Here is a 20,105-nt window from a genome sequence, read left to right as displayed (position 1 = left end):
TTGGTAGCTATAACTAGCTTATTGGAGAAGAGGAGTTCATTTAATTTCGAGGCTCGGTTCAAAGACGAGGGAAAATCCGTGCCTAAGGCTGAGCTTATTTTAATTAATTCTTTTACATATTTTATTTAACTGTTTTTATTATTTTGTCTTCAACTTTTACTTTTTACGATTTTTATTTATTTATTTCAGGCTCCAGATTTTCGACTTTATCCTCCCCCATAATATCTTGGGCACGACAACTGCCCCGACATAAATATGGTCAAGAGAAGAACAATTTACAGTAAACCCAGTCTCTGAGGGATCGACCCTACTTCCTATACTGCTGAAATCGCAAATTAGGCGTAGGTTTATATTGGTGGATTCGACACCCATCAATATTTATAGAGGGAAGTTGACTCAGCCTATACCTTAACTAGGATATCTTCCTCATATATCTTTTGAGAATTGTGTGCGCCTACTTAGTGTGATAAGATGTTTAAACAAAATTTGTTACTCTCTAGGCAAGGCCGTAAGGTCAAGCTTTTGCAATGTTCTTGTGTCACAAGATCATTATCCTTTTCTCAAAAGAAATGTTTGATAAGATGTGTAGCACACCCATTTATATACATTAAACCCATTCATTTCCTCGTCGATGTAGAATTAATACACTTTACCTACTTATTTAGAGTGCTTTATATGACACTTAGAACTATTAAATAGTTTGAGGAGGTATGTTGTCGCGACGATATAAAAATTATAAATAATAAATGGATTAAGATAAGCAATGTTAAATCCCAAGCTATACCTATATTTTAAATATGTCTTCTTCTTTTTTACCAAGCCTACTTTAAAGCTTATTTGTCTCTATCCCTTTCAATTCAATTTGACTTTTAAATTTAGACCAATAATCCGATTCTTAGACCATTCTAATAATTTAGTATATGAACAAATTTCTATCTTTCAATTTCATGTACCTAGCAATTTAAGGAACATAAGAGAGTATCAAAAGAGAAAAAAGGAATTCTGAACAAAAAGAGAACATAAGGAGAGAAATGTAAATGTACAAAAATTTAGTCTCGAAATAAAATTTTATGGGATAAATATTAAAATTATACATTAACTTTAATCTAATGTGCAATGTAATATATGAATTTTAATTTTGTACGCTTTTATACATAAAACTTTTATTTGATTTAATTTTCACAAATCACTAATAATATGATCAATTAATACCACTTTATGTTGATATATTAGATACACAAACAACTATATTAATCGATATGAAAATAAATATATATTTATTTATTTAAATGCCTATAATCGATCAAAATTAAAGTTTCATGCATATATATATAGATCACAATTTAAAATTTATATATATAATTACATTAAATCAAAGTTTATACATCAAATTGTAGATCAACCCAATGTTTATGTATAAATTTTATATTTATCCCAAAAACTTTTTTCAGCCTTTTTCGTCTCTTTCCTCGTCTCTCAAAAATCTCGTTTCCATGTATTTATATTTGTCTTTTTTAAATTAGAAAAAAAAAATTATCACTGCTTCTTCAAACCCTCTAAAATTCTCTAATAACCCCGCCCTCGATTAACCCTTTATTACGATCCTGACCCTCTCTCCGGCCGACGTATTCTTTTCTCTTTTCCCGAAATACCCCTCCGCCGCCTCATAAAGTACCTTCTTCACGATTTCAAAGTCGGGCCGGATTCAAATGATAGCTCCGAAGACATTCCTCCTTCTATTCGTCTAGAATATTCTGTAAGTTCTTTTTTTGTTAACTAAATATATAGTTTGTTTCTTTTTTTGGCGAAACAGGGATTATTGATTTTTTTGGTTAATTATTCCAATTTCTTGGATTTAAACTGTGAAAATATAGGTTTAGGAGCTTAATTATTATTATCTTTGAGAAATTTTTGGGATTAGGTTTTGCTTTTCTAGTTATTGTTCTTGATTCTTGTTTAAATTTGTGTCTAGATTTTCGTCGATTATAGCTTTATTGTAGTTTAAGTGGAATATATGGTTTTAAGCAGTTTGGAGGTTGTTATTGAGCTTGTTTTTTTTAGGTTTGAAAATGAGAAATCACAATTTATGACATGCTCAAGGAGTAAAGAAATGAGTTATGGATATGTTGCAGAATGATATTTGAGTTTGAGGTGACTGACATGTCTTAGGGTTTAGATTTACCTTGCTCGAGCTTGATAGGCGGTTTATTATTTGGTTTAAATTATTGTTTATTAATGCCTGGACATGCTTGATTTGGTATGTGTTAATATGATAGCTTTGAAGCGTGCAAAAAAACAAGTTCCATTGACGTTATGCAGTAGTTTTTGCTGTAATATTAGTTTGCTATGAGTTCATGGATCATGAAAACCTTATCAATGTTGAAATAATGGTTTTCTTAGATGCATTTAGTTTAATCTGTATGTTCTTTGGTATTTATGTTAGTGTTAGCTGTAGGCAATTGATTGGCTTTTTTTTTTTAGTGTAAGGTCTTCTTTGGAGTTTATGCTGGTCATATTTTGTAGAAAAGTTAACTCAGAGAGGTTGATCTCCTGAGTTTGTGACAAAATGCTTTTTTATGGAGACTGAAGAGTATGGTTAGATGTCCGTCATTCTAACTACCCAAAGTCAAATTATAGTGGCAGAGCTGTGGATCTGGTTGGTTTGTGTTCCATAGCATTGTTAGATGGATTTCAATTTGAAATGACTTCTAATGTGGGATATGGATGGTTTCCGTCATAAAACTAGAGAAATTTAGTTTGTTTGCATTTAACTTTATATGCCTTAATTGACTCATGGGTTAGAACATGGATTTATTGCAATATCAGAAACCTCATTATGAGGCATTAGAAATGCAAGTAAGTTGTATATATGCTAGCTTACTAGGCATGCGGCCAGAAATTTGTTTATAGTTTTGGGACCATTGGTTATGTGAACTTCCATTTGGACATGAGGTTGTTGTAGTGAGTGCATAAGAATTTATGTAAAAGGTCTATTTATTGCTGTGTCAAGTACTGTTTTATGTTGTTATTATATACCTTAAACTCTTTCCGTTAATCTTAGATCTTCCTTCGAATGGCTTCTCATGTTGTTTGACTGCTGCAATTTTGATAGAGATTGGAACTCTGCATGCGGTAAGGAACAATTGTTTGTTATTTATTTCGAAAGGGTCCAATGGAGCTGAAAGCTTCATCACCTAAGCTTGGTGGTCTTTCTCCTCCTGCTTATGTTAGTGGTCCTGAGGATAAGGAAATCAGTGATGAGGAGGATGATGACCGCAACCACAAGCATCGTCGGCATGATACACGTTCTCAATCATTAGAGACAGATTTTGTGGATCCAGTTTTTACAAGGCCATACAAAAAGCACAATAAGCCTTTTGAAAATGGGCATCCTATCAGAGGAAATGAATCTCGAGCAGGTGAAACCTGGAAAAATTACAACGGTTTGCCACTTGACAAAGACTTGACATCCAAGTTTGGCAGAAGACGCCCTGGATTTAGGTTGAACCAAACATTTAGCGGAGATTATGGTCCTGGTAGGGCAAGAGGAAGGGATAACTCTTCTTGGAAACAGTGTGATCCTAGGTTTAGTTCAGTTGATATTGCTTCTCAGATGGTTCAGCCAGGATCTGTTGCTCCAAGTCTCTTTGCAGGAAGGGGATTACCAAATGTTTCAAATGCACAAAGCTCATCATGGACTGCCTTTGGGCTTATGCCTGGAATACCAAATGGTGGCCTAGATACTCTCCATCCCATTGGCTTACAAGGTGCACTCAGGCCTCCGATGAATTCTTCATTGAATATGGGCATTCCTCGACAGCGTTGTAGAGACTTTGAGGAGCGTGGATTTTGTCTAAGAGGAGACATGTGCCCAATGGAGCATGGTGTCAATCGCATTGTTGTTGAAGATGTTCAGGTATGCATTTTTGCTGATGTCCAACTTAATTCTGACATGTGCCTTATGCAGTTGTCCTTGAACATCATACTGTGATGCAATAGAGGTGTTCACCAGTTGACCTAGCCTGCTTCGGGCCGGGCTTGGGTTTATTTTTTTCAACCTTGAGCCACCTGGCCTGTGCCAATTTCCTGTTCAATAAATAAAATATATTAAAAAAATTATATTATATTAAAAAATTAATATTAATATTAATATTAATATTAATATTAATATTAATATATTTTTATAGCGAAACAGGCCATTTGGGCAGGCCAGGCTCAGGCCTGAGCCTGGAAAAAGTTTTAGAATCAAGCCTAGGCCTGTCCGAGCCCATGAACACCTCCAGATGCAATAGGTTCCAATGTTCATCTGGATTATCTTATCTGGCTACCAACAAAAAGTATAGGATGGACAATGTGCTAAAAAGGTTTTTTGGCTGTTAATATTTCCTTTTTAACACCTTTCAAAAGCTTGTTGCAATGTACCTTCATCTCAATGCTGCACTACCACTGAAAGCTAGGCTTTTTTTCTTGCTGTTTTAAGTTCATTTACCTGGGTTTTGCTGCTATATTTAGAGTGTAAATATGCTATACTACTACAAATTATTCTCATGTTACTTCCTAATATATTCATTTGATGTTTCCTTCCACTTATGTTGATCCTATTTATTTTTTAACAACCTCCTAACCAACTAAAGCGTGAATACCAGATAGATTTCCTGCTTTGGCTCCTTCTGGTAGATTAGCTTCAATTGCTATTGATTTTTAAGTATCTTCTTGAAGGGAAGCCCCCTGGATAGTATAATGGGGTTACACAAACAAGAAATTTGTTCCTATAAAAAATATTCTGCTTTAATCATTGACCAAAAATATACTACATGAATTAGAGATCTCTGCAATTAAACTTCTTTAACATAATCAATATTTGCTTCATGGCCTATATTGACTGGTGGAGTTGCTTCTTTTCCAATTTATATTGTCTTCTAAATGAGGATCTCTTCCATAATGTGCATGCTTCTGAAATCCAAATCGCCTTCATAGGAGAGTTCCTTCTTCGACTTTGATTCTTTATTATCACCCTGAAACACCTAGCATTCCTCATGCATTAAAGTTAACAGTTCTTTTCTGATTTGCAGAGCTTGTCACAGTTTAACCTTCCTGTAACAGTTTCAAGTGCACAGCTATTGTCAACCCCTGCTGTACCTGGACCACTGCCTTCAGGTGTTCCTCCCTCAGCCTCTTTAATGAACAGTGATGGTATTTATAGAAAAAGTAGCAAACCTGGAATGACTGGCGATGCCTTAGGTTCAAATGGCACATATACTGTTTCTACTAGTGCTAGTGAGGCTGATTTATATGATCCTGATCAGCCTTTGTGGAATAACAATGGCTCAGAAGCAACGGCAGCTCTCTCAGGTCTACATTCACCCAAGGTTCATAAAATGGAACCCTTGCACGATAATGAGTTTCCAGTTAGAAGCGCTGGGTCACAGGGCACAAATTTGTCTGTTTGGGGTAGAATTGCTAGCTCAAGAAATAGAATAGATACAAAACAGGAAACTGGTCTCACACCGTCCGACTATCTTGAGAATGAAACCAAGGGAGAACAAAAAGAATTTCCCAGCTTGCAAGGCACTTCGTGTCAGGTAAAGCCAATCAGCACTGAGGGTGATGGCACCAAAGTTATGGATTTGTCACTCAAGTCACAGACTGATAGTAGACATAATAGCAGAAAACCAACTCAGAAGGCATTTCGTACACTGTTTGTCAATGGAATTCCCCAAAAAAGCAACAAAAGAGAAGCTCTTCTTTCTCATTTTCGTAAGTTTGGACAGATTATTGACATTTATATTCCATCAAATAGCGAACGTGCCTTTGTCCAGTTTTCAAGGAGGGAAGAGGCAGAAGCTGCTTTGAAGTCACCTGATGCTGTCATGGGAAACCGCTTTATTAAGCTCTGGTGGGCTAATCGGGATAGCATACCTGATGATGCTGTAAAAAGTGGCAGTGGCATAGCAGTAAATCCACATGGTCTAACAGCTCCTGCTTTTCAAGTACAACCTGTTGCTACAAGAGGAAAGGATAATCTTCAACCAACTGCTCAAAAAAGCAATGTTATCCATGATGCTGATTTGTCGCCATCTCTGAATTCCCCTAGGCCTGTCAATTTGAATGGTCCCAAGGCTTCACCTCCATTGCAGAAAAAGTTAGAGACTCTGGAGCAGATGAAGGAGGAGCTCCGCAAGAAGCAGGAAATGCTGGAGCAGAAGCGGAATGACTTCCGGCGCCAGTTGGACAAACTTCAGAAACAAGTACTGAGAATTTTCTTTACTTTTAACATATACTTCCCGAAAACTGTCGTGTTAGAAGTTGCATGTTCCATAGCATGGTACTTTTTTTAATGAACCAGAATTCTATATCCAAGTGATTTCAAAAACGTCGTCAGCGGGAATGCAGCATTTCCAGTTTTCTGCACATGTATACTCGTTATTTTCCAATAGTTCAACTACATATTACATTCACATGCTGTCACAAGTTGAGAGATAGCAAAACAGAACATCAAGGTTATAAATATTGATATGGGATAATTACTCATAATTTTAAGTTGATTTAATGTGTGTTTCAACCTCATGCAGTCTAGTGGTGCCAAGGGCGACCTACATACCGAGCAAGCTGCTAAGAGGCAGAAGGTGGGAATTGCGGCTGACCCCGCAAAAGCTTCAACTTCAAGTTCCTCCGAACCAGCTGCTTTTGTAGCAACACCGTGCACTGTAGTGACAGATAAAAACAAATCAACGGAGAATCTTGCATTGCAGGAATCTACAAGCTCAAAGCATCATTCTCATCCATCAGCGGTGGTAGGGCATCCAATCATGATAAATAAATACAAATTGGACAACCGACCTACTGCTTTTCAAGTTATTCCACCATTGCCTGCGGGTTTTGCAGATGTGAGTATTTTTCTCGCCTTTCCTCTAAGAAACATATTTGCTCCGTCATTTATGATGATAGATTTTACCAGAATTACTCTTTTATTCCATTTTGAAAATGATAAAAATAAAAAGAAGCGCATTTCACTAGAAGACTTTCTTGGTATGTCTAGTACTCTAGTTATTTGTAGTGATGAATTATTCCAAAGGTGAAAGGCATAACATAGCATGTGATATTTTCTTGCTCGCACAAAGAGAGTTTAATAAAATATACTTGTGCTATGTTGCTAAGACTTGAGTTCGAGTCTGATGCGAGGATGTCTTTGATATTGGTGTATTCTCTAAGTTTTTCTTTTTACGTCAAGGGTCCTTTTAGAGTCGCATGCCCATATGCATATCTAAAAGGTCAAAATATGCTATTAGTCCTTGTACTTGGACAAAATTTGAAATTTAGTCCATGTTTTTAAAAAGTTCAAAATTAAGTCCTCTCTCTTTTCTGATTTAAAAATCTCAGTTCAATCATTATTAGTATTTCCGTCAAGATTTGTCAACTTGGCATGTTCGGCGTTGCATATAATTGACAGTTGAAAATTTTTGACAGAAATTGTAAACAACGATAATAATTGAATTAGAATTTTTAAATTAAAAAAATAGGATTGAATTTTAACTTTTAAAGTAGAGAACTAAATCTCAAATCTTGTACAGGAACTAATAGCATATTTAAACTATCTAACGTGTATGGGATACGAGTACTTTACGAAAAAGAATGGTCGGAGCAACATAGTATTTATATGCTCTTTAGTCTTTACATGATATTTAACTGAACTAAATTGTTTTACTTCGTTTTCTGAACCAGAACATTTTGATCTAGATCATGGTTTCATTCTGAGGGCTCATGCTCTTGGCCCCCAAATTTACCTAAAAAATGTGTAGCTCCATCTAGAAATAAAACCATACCCAATGCCATAAACTAGGTATTTAACATTTTTCTTTGTAATCAATGAGAGGTTGCTAAAATCTGTGTGTCAATTAGGTTGATGTTTTGAAGCAACACTTCTCACAATACGGCGATCTCGTCTCTGTGGAGCTGCAAGATGTGGAAAAAGATGATAATACGGGATCAGAGGCATCGCATAATTGCTCGGTTCTTATAACTTACAGCACACACCACTCCGCAGAGAAGGCGTATGCAGATGGGAAATGCTGGAAGACACATAATTTACAGCTTTCATGGCAAACATCTAGCAAAGACCAACATAGTAGAAAGGAAACCGATGTGGAGACCAATGAAAAGTTAACAGCATGCTGCAGTACTTCGGGTAATTGCGAGCATATGGAATGTTTAGTACCGGAAGATTCAAAGCATAATCCCATCCCAAATGTCTAAGCATGAAAGAGTGGCTTAAAAGGCTTAAGGGTGCTGTTTTGGGGATTTGTACAGTTGAGGTAAAATGTTAAAAAATCCTATTGAAGTATAAAATTTTGTGAAAGTTGAAATTCCATTTGTTTTTTTTACAGTATAATGTTTGTTTATGATATTCTCATATATTAGTTGTTGCCACCACAAGGATGATTAGGGGTGGCAAATTTGTTTAGAGCTTTAGGGGACTAACATTCTCCTTTTCCACGAGTCTTTGGGAACCTCTTTTTTTTTTTTTTTTACTCTCTTTGATTCTCCTTATAATTCAAAGGTTAATTTTTATTTTGGTTTTATTACTGCTTATGGTTGTCCAATTTCATCTCTTTAAATTAATACATTTTATTCATTAAAATCGAGAAATGTATATAACTTCCTAAAATCTTCTTATTGTTTTAAGATAATGGTAAGATTAAAATTTTATATTCGAAATAAAAATATTTTAAAGATTAGATACAAAATATAGAATTTAAAATAATAATAATATTTTTTAAAAATAATTAAATGAAATTTAGGTTCTTTTTTCCTTTCAATATATTAGCCATGCTCAAATGTTGCATCTCGGAAACTGATTTCCTAAAAAAGTAGAGTATATTTTATTTAGAGTAAAAAAACAAGCGTGATTAAGACATAAAAAGGAAACATACATGGAAATGGAATTGAAGCAAAACCCACATCATTCACTTAACCACACATGCACACTAACAACATAATACAACCCCCAAAAAAAAAAAAAACAAAAACAAAAACCTACATTCTTTTTTTATTCCCAAAAGCCCTGTTATCATCTTCAAGTCCTTCCAACTTGACCTTCATGTGCCTTGTTCTCAATCTTCTGCCCAACTTCCTTTGTCTTTTGCCCCACATACTCTGCCATGTCCTGTACCCGTCTCTTTGCATGGTCTAAATCTAGCTGCTCCGTCCCTGTTGCATACCTCAGCCGGTTAAGCACGTAACTCAACGACGACAACCCTGTTAACCCAAACGCCCCCGACGACAAGAACCCCGTCACTGCCATGGCAATGGCAATGGCAGCTGGGACAAGAACTGGGCTGAAGATGATGAACAGCGGTGTGGCTAGCATCAGCCCAATGACGGTGCCGGCCAGTGTTAACCCGGCTAATGCAAGCAGTGTACCACCAATGGGGAGAAGTGTAAGGACTGCTAGAACTTGGCTTGTTGATGGTCCACTGTGATAGTTCTTTGCACCGTAACCGCCTCCGGTTGTATTGTCGAAACGGTACTGTGGGTGAACTTGAACTTGGTGAGGCAGGTTGCGGTCACGGACTTCAGCCATTGATACAAAAGCTTATGAACTTCAACAATAGAGAGAGAGAGAGAAACTTTGACAGTTGACAGTGAAAGAAAGAGATGGAGAGAATAGGGGAAAAGGGGGAGGGTTTTATAAAGGAATAAAGAGGTTTAATGGGAAGACACGTAGGGGATGACATGGTGAGTTGAGGCTTTGCATGGGGAACAAGTTTCATTGTGATTCCTTAGCAATAAAAATTAAAAAAGAATCTTAAAAGACAAGATTTAAAGAAAGTTTTAAAATTTGTAATAATTTCTTGTATTTTTATCAATTTTAAAAAAAATAAAAATTGAATTTCTAAAATTAAAAATATAGAAAGTAAATTTGGGGAAAGCATTGCTGGAATTGACATGGTATTAGTTTTGTAGTTTATGAAAATCGTAGATTCAGTCCACATACTATTCAATTGGTTGAGTCCTGCTATTAATTTTAATCTTTACTAAACAATAACAGTTAAATTTATTAAATTGAGTCACGCTATTTTTAAAATTTAATGCAACAAACATATTATATATGTAATGTTATGTCAATTTGTTATTTCATATATTACTCACCAAAAATATAATTAACAAATTAATTGTCATTTGCACCAAGATCGAAATTTCAAATTTTGAAAGTTAGAATGATCCAATTAGAAAATATACATCAAATTTATAACTATACATATATTATAAGACAAGTAATTAAGCTTAACCAAATGAATTTAACTATTTTTATTTAAATCAAACTAAAATTAAAAAATACAAAAAAATTAAAATTAAACAAATTAAAATACAAATATTAAAATTTTAGCAAAATTTAAATCTATAAAAATGTGTTCTTAATCTATACACCTGTCCATCTTTGTCCTTTTACCTTTTACATGAGAATATTATGGGTAAATATTAATCCCAATCCTCTACTTTTTAAACTATATGAATGGTTAAATTTCAATTTGATTCCTACATCTCACTTAAATTTCAACATAATTTAATACCTCAATTTTATAATACCATTAATTAATCTAAATATTTTATTCTAATTAAAATGATTATGTAAACTTTTAAAATTGTTAACCGTTAAATTCTTTATTAAATTCAAATCTATTACAATATTATTTTATTTTTTGTTATCTGAATACAAAGTTTATTTTATTTTTTCAAAATAGCACACCAACACAAAAAAAATATTTCTAATAATATTAATAAATGAATCTAAATTTTTAAAAACTTAAAATGAAATTAATATTTAAAAAAATCATATCCAACTTATATAATTAAAAAAATTAAAAAATTATCTTTAGTATAATTAAGTAAAATTCCCCGGCATAGGGCGTAGACAACCGTAGCTATGTTTAAATTCGGTAACCAATTTACAAAACCAGAATCTATACCCATTAACCAGGTTATTGGTGTTTAAAGTGAAAGGAGTTTGAACAACTTTACTCAACACTACTATTTTTATACGAAGCCTTTTTCCTCAATGAGAAATTTACCGCCAAAGTTTCATGGAGCTGCTACAAAGTAATCTTTAATGGTTTTTCTTTTCAAGGAAGAAGGTGGGTTTAAAACTGAAGACGGGCTTTTCATTGCAGGTTCAGGTGTTTGCTCAAAGCTGCTTGTTTCATTGGTGTCTGAAATTGATGCTAATAACTTTTTCTTATGCCCTTCTGGTGTACTAAGCAAAAATGTAGTGGTTACCGGGTGTGATGGTGAGCTCACTCGGATTTGGTGTAATGGTTCATTTGATGAATCTGAGCTGCCGCTTTCCTCATTATCATTCATCAAAACTTTTCTACTTTCTGAACTTGGAATCGCATTTACTCTTCTTCGGATGCTAGATGATCTTGAGGTGGAGCAATACTTGTTTTCAATGTTCCATATCCTTACCTGACATATAAATGCGGATTTGAAGAATGATTCAATAATTCCAACTGGTTGCAATGGGAAACACTACTTTAATTTGACTCATTTCACATCAAAAATCCTTTAAATTCGATAAAAGTATCGTGAAAATTGCTAGTCAGATTGCATTTCCTATGCTGTAAATTAAATAACAAACTAATACTTTTTATTAACCATCTATTTCTACTATTAAAATTAACCAAACAATTATACAGAGCATGTTACATATACCTCATGCTAACATACATGAACTAATTTTAACAATAGAAATAAATAATTTTTGACAGAAAAAACATTTTCATTTAATCTACTGTAAAAAACTAATTTATCCTCTCTTTTTTGAGTAAAAGAGACAATGCAATCTAACTCCATAATACTCTTACACTTTAAATTCATGTGAAGAGATGCATACTAATGTTTGATACCCTCAAATTCTAGTAACATTGAATACCCTGCTCAACTGTTATGTTAGACATCCAAAGACCCTAAAAAAATGAAACACATTAAATATATTCATAGACACTCACACTCAAATTTAAGTAACAAAGCTTAATTCCGACACATACCGTGAAATCATCTGCAGTAGTTGCTATCTTTCCTATCTCAGATGGGCACCTGCAAAGTACAAAAAAAATATATTAACATTTAAAACCGAGCAAACAGCGAATGGGAAGCATAATAGAAACTACGGTTGCAGTGAAAGGAAATTTACCAATCTACTGCAGTGACTTCGCCGTGATGATTTCTCAAGATGATAGGCTCCGCTTGAGGCTTGTTTACCTGGTTTCCATTGCTAACTAGATCATGTTCATGTATCAACATAGAACAAGAAAAGTTTGTTTTTAAGAATATAACCAACCTTCCATATATGAGCATTTCCATTACTGGAACCACTCAGTATGTGATCTGCATCTGGACTGATTGCTGCCTACAATTGCATATAAATTCAAAGTTAGGAGAGATTATCAATCTAACAAAATTAATGGTGTGCATGAGCTCTATCTTACTTGAACTTGAATGTAAGTTTTGGATGCAAATATGCAACTACTATGTTCAATTTTTTCCCTCAATTTGAAAGATCATATCCTTGTACCTAAAATATGTTCGGATGCAAATACTTGAAGAAAAATGAGAGTCCGAGCAAATAGCTTGGTCTTATTAATAACATTTAAAGGATGAAGCGGACATAAAATGAAACAGAATATACCTTCACATAAAAAGACTCTATTTGGCATCCAGAGAAAGTTTGCATAGGTCCCTTATCAAGCTGAAGTACATTATACAAATATACTCTAGTAAAAGGAAAAACAAAATGAGATATATAGCAGTAATTAATGATTTTTTTTTTTTTTTAGTGTACAAACCACCAAAACAGAAATTTTGGCTCTATAGTTAATCTCGTCGATCAGTACCTATTGTCCATGCATGATGCTGTGAGGAACACTCCTTTCGAATCCTGAGACAAGCTAGATATACCCTGAAATCAAGGACAGAATTAAAAGAAGCCATGTTACTTAGATTTGAGTGTGTCACATGTAGATATATATATATCTAACACCAGTTTTTTCATATATTTAGGATCATGTGCTTGTATTCATATTGAACAATGGTTTAAGTTTGGAAATTGCGGTTAAAATAAAGAACTAGAGCAACATTAGCATAGTAAAAAAAATGCCATGAGACATGCATGATATATGTAACTCTAATTAAAGCTCTAGATTTTCGGATCAATGTCAATCCTCATGCACGCATCTGGACCATTTTGCAGCAGATTATCGGATTGGACAGAATGCTCAATTATCTATGAATGGCTTTTAATTTCTCATAATCTCATGCTAAAATAACCATTTCAACATATTTTGAAGGAGAGAAAGGCAACCTTTTTAGATGAAGACTCTGGCTTGGAACATGCCCGAGTGACATGAGATTTCAGATTTCTGGTATCCCAGAACTTCACAACGCTGAAATAACCAGGGTTGGAAGGAAAGGATATTAAGTCCACATGAATTTATGCTTAAGTACTCAAAACTTAAATCTTAGGAACCTCAGAGGTGCTTCTAATTTACCTGTCTGCTGCTCCAGCTGTAGCAATGGAAACCTCGTCTTTGAGATAAACAAGTGATGTAATGCTTGCAGCAGCAGCCTGACAAGATTAAGGTATTAAGAACTGCTTATGAAATTCTGAAGAAACCTCAGCAGTGAACAAACCTTGCCATGCCTACCCCGCCTTGCTTGAGATGAAGCATGAGCTCCTTTGACCATGGAAGTTGCTCTGAATGAAGTGACAGTAACAGTAATCAATGAAGTGACAACTTACTACCAAATATTAAAAATACAAAAGGCCGACATATTGAGATATATATGTACGTGTGTGCATGCATAGCGATAACTTACGTAAGGCAAACCCCATCATATCTACTTCGGGAGTTAATCTTGCATCTTAGATCCCAAATAGCAAAGGACCCATCTCTCGAACCAGAAACAACAAGATCTGTTGGAAAATTAATGCTTAAAGATCATATCTTTCTGCACCAAAAGAAAAAAGATTTTAAGAAAACCTTACCAGAATTTGTTGGATGAGAACTCAAACATTTTACACTTCCTGTGTGCAACATCAAGACTCCAATGCATTTCTTTTCCAGAGCATCCCATACTTTTATCTGCAAAATGTCCAAAAGAAAAGGCAATTCATTTACATCCGTCGTTTCTCTCATTGAATTGAAATACTAAAGATGCACTTTTGAAAGAAAAAGTGAAGCCAATTTTATAAATAAATAAAAAACTCAAAATAAGGGTCACGTAGCACAATGTAAAAGAATCAACTAAACAAAGCCTTAAACAGTCTTTTTATGCATGGCTACTTACAGTTTGATCTCCTGAAGCTGTTAAAATGTGACTATCTTCCTGCAAGAAATATTCACCGGCATTGAGGGAAAAAAAAGCATGGAGCATAGAATCATTGACTAGAATAGTTTGCAGGGCAATGATGATAAAGAATTGTATTAAACAATTAGGTCACGTTAGCTTTATCTTTTTTCTTCAAATCATGACACATAATTCATCAAATAAGAAATAATTGGTTTAAAATCTATGGCATAATTTGAATGAAAAGAGATATAAAATGACGTGATATATAACAATTCCATGCAATCATTTCTTTAGCAATGACCTCTTCATATTGTTTAAGGTAAACCAAAAAACTGACCCAGATAAATTTTAACTTGACAAAAAATGTTCTTAATTCGTTTCTATTGTGTTCAAGAAGTCGGTATGCACAATTATTAAATAATGCTTCCCCAACCAATGCACTCTTTTCAACCATCCACACGAATCTAAGTCCTCATCACAAGCTCAAATAGCATCAAAAGGAAGAGCACTTCTGTCAAAGGGTACAATTCCACACTAGTGCCAAAGTGAATATATTTTCACTCGCATTGTGTTTACAAAAGTAATAAATACTATCATGGTCGATTAGACCGTGAATATCAAAAGCAAAGAGAGCCAAAACCACTAAAAAACAACTAGAGCGTCACATTAGCACCGCGATTTATTCGCGTAATCTTCTAACAGTCAAATGCAGAAAATCGTGGGATTACCTTTATCCAGCATACATCAAATATGGCATTTTCATGAGCAACCCAATCACTGATTCTTGCTTTTTCTGCACAAATTTTTTTAGATTAATTACATACATAGAGACAGATAGATATACATATCACTGTTAATAAATTTGAAAAACTGAAATTGTCATTCTGAAAGAAAATACAAAATTAAACAAATGAACCTGCATTTTCCTGGTGAGATGCAGCGGAAGAAAGCTTCCTACGAGAATCAAACAAGCTTACATATCCAGCCTCATCAGATACCGCAAAAATATGAGAATTTTTACTCGCCTGTAATTTAAGATTTCACAAATGAATTTTTTAATGCAATCCATAAAACGAAGGCACACACAAAAATGAATGCGGATACCAAGTCAGATTCAAAAGCCAGCCAGATTTGAAACATAATGAAATACTAATCCAACTAGTAAAACTAAAAAATTATACCAACATTGTCGTAGAATAAGAAACTTATTTATAGTATATTTATATGATTGATTATTTAAAAAAAAAAAAAGAGCACCTTGCAAAAAGAGATGGCCAAGGGAGGAGTCGTGTCAGCATCGTGTTCAATGGCAACAGCACCGATTTCAGTAAAATCCGAAGCTAATTCATCAATAAATGATCGTTTTCTAACTGAAATATATATATATATATATATTAGATAACAAAAAAAAAAGGCAAATAACAGAGCGAGAGACAGAGAATGTGAGTTACCTCGAAAGCTACTGAGTTCTCTGGAACTGATGCCATGGAAACAAGATTTTGATTTGGAGGAATCCATTTGGATTTCTCAGAGAGAGAGATTTGAAAATCGAAAATATTAAAAATTAAGAAAATAATAATAAAGAATAAAATGAAATGAAACGGAGGGGAATGTTTATATATTTCCTTTGATTTGGCGCGAGGAGTGTTTGGCTGTTTTGAGATGACGCGGGAAAACTCAAATTTCTTTCCTTGTATTTACCGGCGGCGGCATCTTTTGACTTACCTATATAACAATGCTACTAAACAATAAAGTTAATTGTATCAAAAGTGACTAAACTATTATTAATTTTTTTAATTTGGTTTTTAAATTTCAAAATTTTTTAATTAAGTCCTTAATTTATTATTGTACCAGTTAAACCTACACTTATTCATGGGTCAGGCTACCCGCTCAAATTTCGATGAAGTTTGGGACGGCCACGCCCCAAGTCACAACTAGCTCGAGCAAGGAACCTTTAGAGCTGCCCCAAGGCCCTATCACCCGATCACAAGCCAAGCATTTCAAGGAGGCTTTTTCGGCTCTAGTGGATAAAGTTTGGGGCGAGACTTTAGTTGGACACATCGACGAAGCTTGGGCCAATTATTTGAGCTCTCCGTGCAACTTGTTGCAAACTGAATTAAGCTCCATTTCAGCTTAATGAGCTCGAACCAGCTCATTTTCAACTCAATAACTTTTGATTCAGCTTAATTAATTCTCGTTGTTTAATTGGTCTAAAGTCTGGACGAATTTAATTATGCATGTTAATTGTGTTTTATTACATGTTATTAAGTCATCTTAATTCCTACAGCTTATAAATATGTTTTTATTACATGTTTTTAATATGTCTTGTCCTAACCGAATTAATTAGGTCTTAGTTTAATTAATTGTGTCTTGTTTTAATTATTTGAATTTAAATTGTCCAGATTATGATTTAATTATGTTTCAGCTGAATATAAATTAAATTAAGTTCATTTGCTTCTTTTGTAAGTTGGCCGAATGTAGGAGTGTATTTAAAAGATGCATGCACGTTGGATTCAATGTATTTGGCAATACATGCATGGAATGCAATTAAAGTGGTGTGCTGGTTTTTGAAGTTTCCTATGTGACTATTCAACCAAAGGAGATGATGGTTCCTACTCCAAAGCTGCCATTTAATTCTTTCACATTGCTGGAATCATTTTGGCTGTTCGGTTCATGGTGTTCACGCTCAAGGACTCTTCAAAGCGGAGCTTTCACACTTCAATTGGCTGATCAATTTCCTTTTAATTGCTGGTCACTTTTCAGCAAAAGTTGTATCTTAAATGAGTTGATTTATGCTCATTGGCCGAACCTAGCTCATCCATGCACCATCCAAGTTGTCCAAGGTTCATTTATCTATCTAGAAGCTGACCATTGAAGCTCTCATTCAGCCGAATCTTGTTAGCTCGCTTAATGGGGTTCATTTGCTTAGTTCTTAAGGATGTATGTGACTATTCGGCTAGCTTAGGTGCTGCTTATAAATAGTTGAAAATTTCATTTTGTAAAGAACTTTTGGCATATAATTAATGAATTGCTGCCGAATTTGTGAGCCATTTTTCTCTCAAATTTCGTTCGAGACCAGTAAGACTTATCTAGCTTCTAGTAGCGTCTTTCCGAGTCTTTTCTGAACTTATCACTCCCTAAACCCGAGTGTGGCGTTCACCCTAATACCTTTGGTTCATACTTTCCTAAGTATCGGGTCAATGTTTCCAAATTACCAAATCCAACTCTTTTAGGTCCTTTAAGTTTTGGGTCAACACTCCTCTTTAGTGTTGATTCATCCTTGACCTTTTTGAGCCAATTTGGTTTATTTCGTACCAAAAATCTCATACCATTTCGTACCAATATCCAATTCCAATTCTTACCAAAACCAAAACCATTTCCTAATTAAACCTAAACCGAATTTGACCAAACCTATTCCACATATTTTCTAGCCTAAACCAAATCCATATCCATCTTTGTTTGAACCTACTTGACTTCTTTGTACCCAATCATATTTCCTTTCCCTTGAATCAATATATTCAAATATACTTATTCGTTTACGATTGGGAACTAAACGACTCGGATTCAACTACTAAACCGAGGTCGTATCAGTCGGGCTACCCGCTCAAATTTCGATGAAGTTTGGGTAAAATTATTAGGTTTTCAAGTTTAGGTAAAATAATTAGACCCATTTAAAAATATGGGTCGGACTTGGACCTTGAATTCAAGCTCGAGCTCGGTCTAACCTGTTTTTTAAGTTTGTAATGTTTTATATTATATTAATTTTTATACATTATGTAAACTATAATACAAAAATTATATCTATATTAATATATAATACTACTATAATATAAAATATTAAAAAATGTTAATATGACTATATATAAATCTTAATATATGCGCACATAAATATGATAACCTTACGCATGATTTTGGATTTGCGTAGGTTCAGATATATTTTACAGAGATATATGTGCACATGTATATATATGATAACCTTACGTGGGTTTTTTCAAATATGAGACTCTGCGGAGTCTAAGGCTTAAAGCCTCATTTATGTAAGCGAGCCCTATGGCCATGAGCACACTCAAGATAAGATGGTTCGCTAAACTTATCTCATGATTCAAGCCACGACAGGCCGCTGGACTTGTTCCCTAAGCTTCATGACAAAGTTATACGTAGAATTCCACCATGTGAAGTCCGCAGAATAGTTCGCGTATATGAAATCGCATCTATATTTAAATGTTCGTTATGGATCCCCATGTATGAGTTTGCCATTTATGAGTTCGCATCCATGAATTTTCTATATGAATCTGTATGTATGATAGTTCGTTGGATTTATTTTTATAATTCAAGCTATGGTAGTCTGATGATCTTGTATTGATATTTTAAGTTTTAAGAGTTCAAAGAGACTATCTTTCACAAGAGTCAGTATGGGCTATTATTCAAGTAAGAGATTGCATGGGTTTGTCCTTATGTTCAAGCTACGAGAGTTTGTATAAATTATTTTTCTCAAGCCAAAATCATAGGGATTTTCTTTCATATAGGAGTACCAAAGACTATCTTTAAAATCGAGAGTCCATTGTGACTATTTGCCAAACAAGAGTCTAATAGTGACTATCCACCAAACAAGATTTTAGCAGTGAGTATCATTTAAGAATGAGTTCACAAGTATGAACCCGCATATATGAATTTGTGATTATGATTCCGCATATAAAGGTTTGCAAGTATGTATTCACCAAGCTCGAGTTCGCATATATAATATTTTATGTGTAAATCCGCATGTAAAAATTCTCCCAAGTGTGAATCTCCATGCATGAGTTTTATGGAGTCAATCTGTCGTACATTAATCCGCAATGATGATAATTGCTAAGGTAATTCGCGTATGTTCTGCTGGCAAAAGAGGTAAAAACCTATCTTGCATGAAATCATTCTGAATTGTAGCCTATAGCATGGGAATAGAAATGGAGGATTGTGACAATGCAGAAAGTGTACAATTTTTCAACTTGAGCCACCATAATGGATGACAATAGTACGTTAGGAATATGTGCGAACTATACTTATGCAAGTGATGTCAAACAGGAGATAAGACTCATGAAGTTCTAACTTATAAATTCATAAATGATATGTTATATTAGTAACTCACTAAGTTCATTCAAACTTACTTAGTTTTTGTTATGTTTTCCAAGTATAATGGTTTGAATAAAGAGCTGAATAGGGATCAGGCCAGAATTCATTCAAGCTTAGGCGAACTTGTATTCTTAATTGTAACATGCATATAGTGGGGCGACCTAAAGGCTAAGCTTTGGGGTCAAATGTTTTTTTTTAACTAAGTATGAACAATAGTATTTTATTACAATGTAGAGAAATCGATTAAAAATATTAAAGTTGTTATTGTCAAATTTTCATAAGTCCGTCTGTTAAGATTTTTAAACTATAAATTTATAGTTGTATTTTCATTTAGCAAGTTAGCTAATTAAACATGTTAAGATGTTACTAACAATATTTGAACTAAGTTAAGTATGATTAAAGAAGGCATATATGACTGTTTTAGTCATGTTAGTCATACAATTCAATTGTAAATTGTTCATAGTTTATTTCGGACATGACATGACATTTTGTAATCAGGCCCATCGATCGAGTTAGGTACAGAGTGTTACATAAAACCATAAACCTAAAAACCACCAAAGCTCGCAAAAATAGATCAAAGCGAGAGGGAGAAGCCATCCTCAAGCAATAAACTTGAAAAAAAGATCAAAAAGAAATTAGAAGAAGGAAGA

The 20,105-nt window shown here is 34.2% G+C and overlaps 3 protein-coding genes across 5 annotated transcripts; 1 reads left to right on the top strand and 2 right to left on the bottom strand.

The window, feature by feature from the left end:
* Positions 1-1,509: 1,509 nt before the first annotated feature.
* Positions 1,510-8,579, top strand: LOC105768947 (zinc finger CCCH domain-containing protein 41). Of its 2 annotated transcripts, none has more exons than XM_012589252.2 (5): positions 1,510-1,756; positions 3,113-3,916; positions 5,073-6,248; positions 6,573-6,887; positions 7,900-8,579. In XM_012589252.2, the coding sequence occupies exons 2-5, from the start codon at positions 3,173-3,175 to the stop codon at positions 8,251-8,253; spliced, it is 2,589 nt and encodes an 862-aa protein (XP_012444706.1). In that variant the 5' UTR covers positions 1,510-1,756; positions 3,113-3,172; the 3' UTR covers positions 8,254-8,579. The 2 variants fall into 2 exon arrangements, with proteins under 2 accessions (XP_012444706.1, XP_012444714.1); XM_012589260.2 differs by having other exon boundaries at positions 3,062-3,916.
* Positions 8,580-8,855: 276 nt separating this feature from the next.
* LOC105768960 (oleosin 18.2 kDa) lies at positions 8,856-9,665 on the bottom strand. The gene has a single exon (XM_012589271.2). It carries the CDS (start codon positions 9,578-9,580, stop codon positions 9,074-9,076), a length of 507 nt encoding a protein of 168 aa, XP_012444725.1. The 5' UTR covers positions 9,581-9,665; the 3' UTR covers positions 8,856-9,073.
* A 1,128-nt stretch (positions 9,666-10,793) lies between these two features.
* On the bottom strand, positions 10,794-15,939 carry LOC105768969 (uncharacterized). Of its 2 annotated transcripts, XM_012589284.2 has the most exons (16): positions 15,798-15,938; positions 15,604-15,716; positions 15,263-15,371; positions 15,075-15,139; positions 14,344-14,382; positions 14,042-14,138; positions 13,873-13,969; positions 13,687-13,750; positions 13,545-13,621; positions 13,358-13,439; positions 12,891-12,955; positions 12,686-12,770; positions 12,338-12,406; positions 12,191-12,258; positions 12,045-12,093; positions 10,794-11,463 (listed from the first exon to the last, which is right to left on the bottom strand). In XM_012589284.2, the coding sequence occupies exons 1-16, from the start codon at positions 15,862-15,864 to the stop codon at positions 11,080-11,082; spliced, it is 1,530 nt and encodes a 509-aa protein (XP_012444738.1). In that variant the 5' UTR covers positions 15,865-15,938; the 3' UTR covers positions 10,794-11,079. The 2 variants fall into 2 exon arrangements, with proteins under 2 accessions (XP_012444738.1, XP_012444746.1); XM_012589292.2 differs by lacking the exon at positions 14,344-14,382 and having other exon boundaries at positions 15,798-15,939.
* Positions 15,940-20,105: the final 4,166 nt, after the last annotated feature.

This window comes from Gossypium raimondii, chromosome 7 (assembly GCF_025698545.1).
Source record: "Gossypium raimondii isolate GPD5lz chromosome 7, ASM2569854v1, whole genome shotgun sequence".
NCBI lineage: Eukaryota > Viridiplantae > Streptophyta > Magnoliopsida > Malvales > Malvaceae > Gossypium > Gossypium raimondii.
The sequence above is the reverse complement of the archived record's forward strand: the minus strand, read 5'-3'. Positions and strand labels throughout refer to the sequence as shown.

Excerpts from the sequence above, each read along its gene's own strand:
- LOC105768947 (XM_012589252.2), top strand. The coding sequence starts at position 3,173 with ATGGAGCTGAAAGCTTCATCACCTAAGCTTGGTGGTCTTTCTCCTCCT. Across the intron at positions 3,917-5,072 it reads TTGTTGTTGAAGATGTTCAG|AGCTTGTCACAGTTTAACCT; the intron begins GTATGCATTTTT and ends TCTGATTTGCAG. Across the intron at positions 6,888-7,899 it reads TGCCTGCGGGTTTTGCAGAT|GTTGATGTTTTGAAGCAACA; the intron begins GTGAGTATTTTT and ends TGTGTCAATTAG.
- LOC105768960 (XM_012589271.2), bottom strand. The coding sequence starts at position 9,580 with ATGGCTGAAGTCCGTGACCGCAACCTGCCTCACCAAGTTCAAGTTCAC.
- LOC105768969 (XM_012589284.2), bottom strand. The coding sequence starts at position 15,864 with ATGGATTCCTCCAAATCAAAATCTTGTTTCCATGGCATCAGTTCCAGA. Across the intron at positions 12,771-12,890 it reads GCATCATGCATGGACAATAG|AGTATATTTGTATAATGTAC; the intron begins GTACTGATCGAC and ends TCCTTTTACTAG. Across the intron at positions 11,464-12,044 it reads CTACTGCAGATGATTTCACG|GTAAGGATATGGAACATTGA; the intron begins GTATGTGTCGGA and ends TTTATATGTCAG.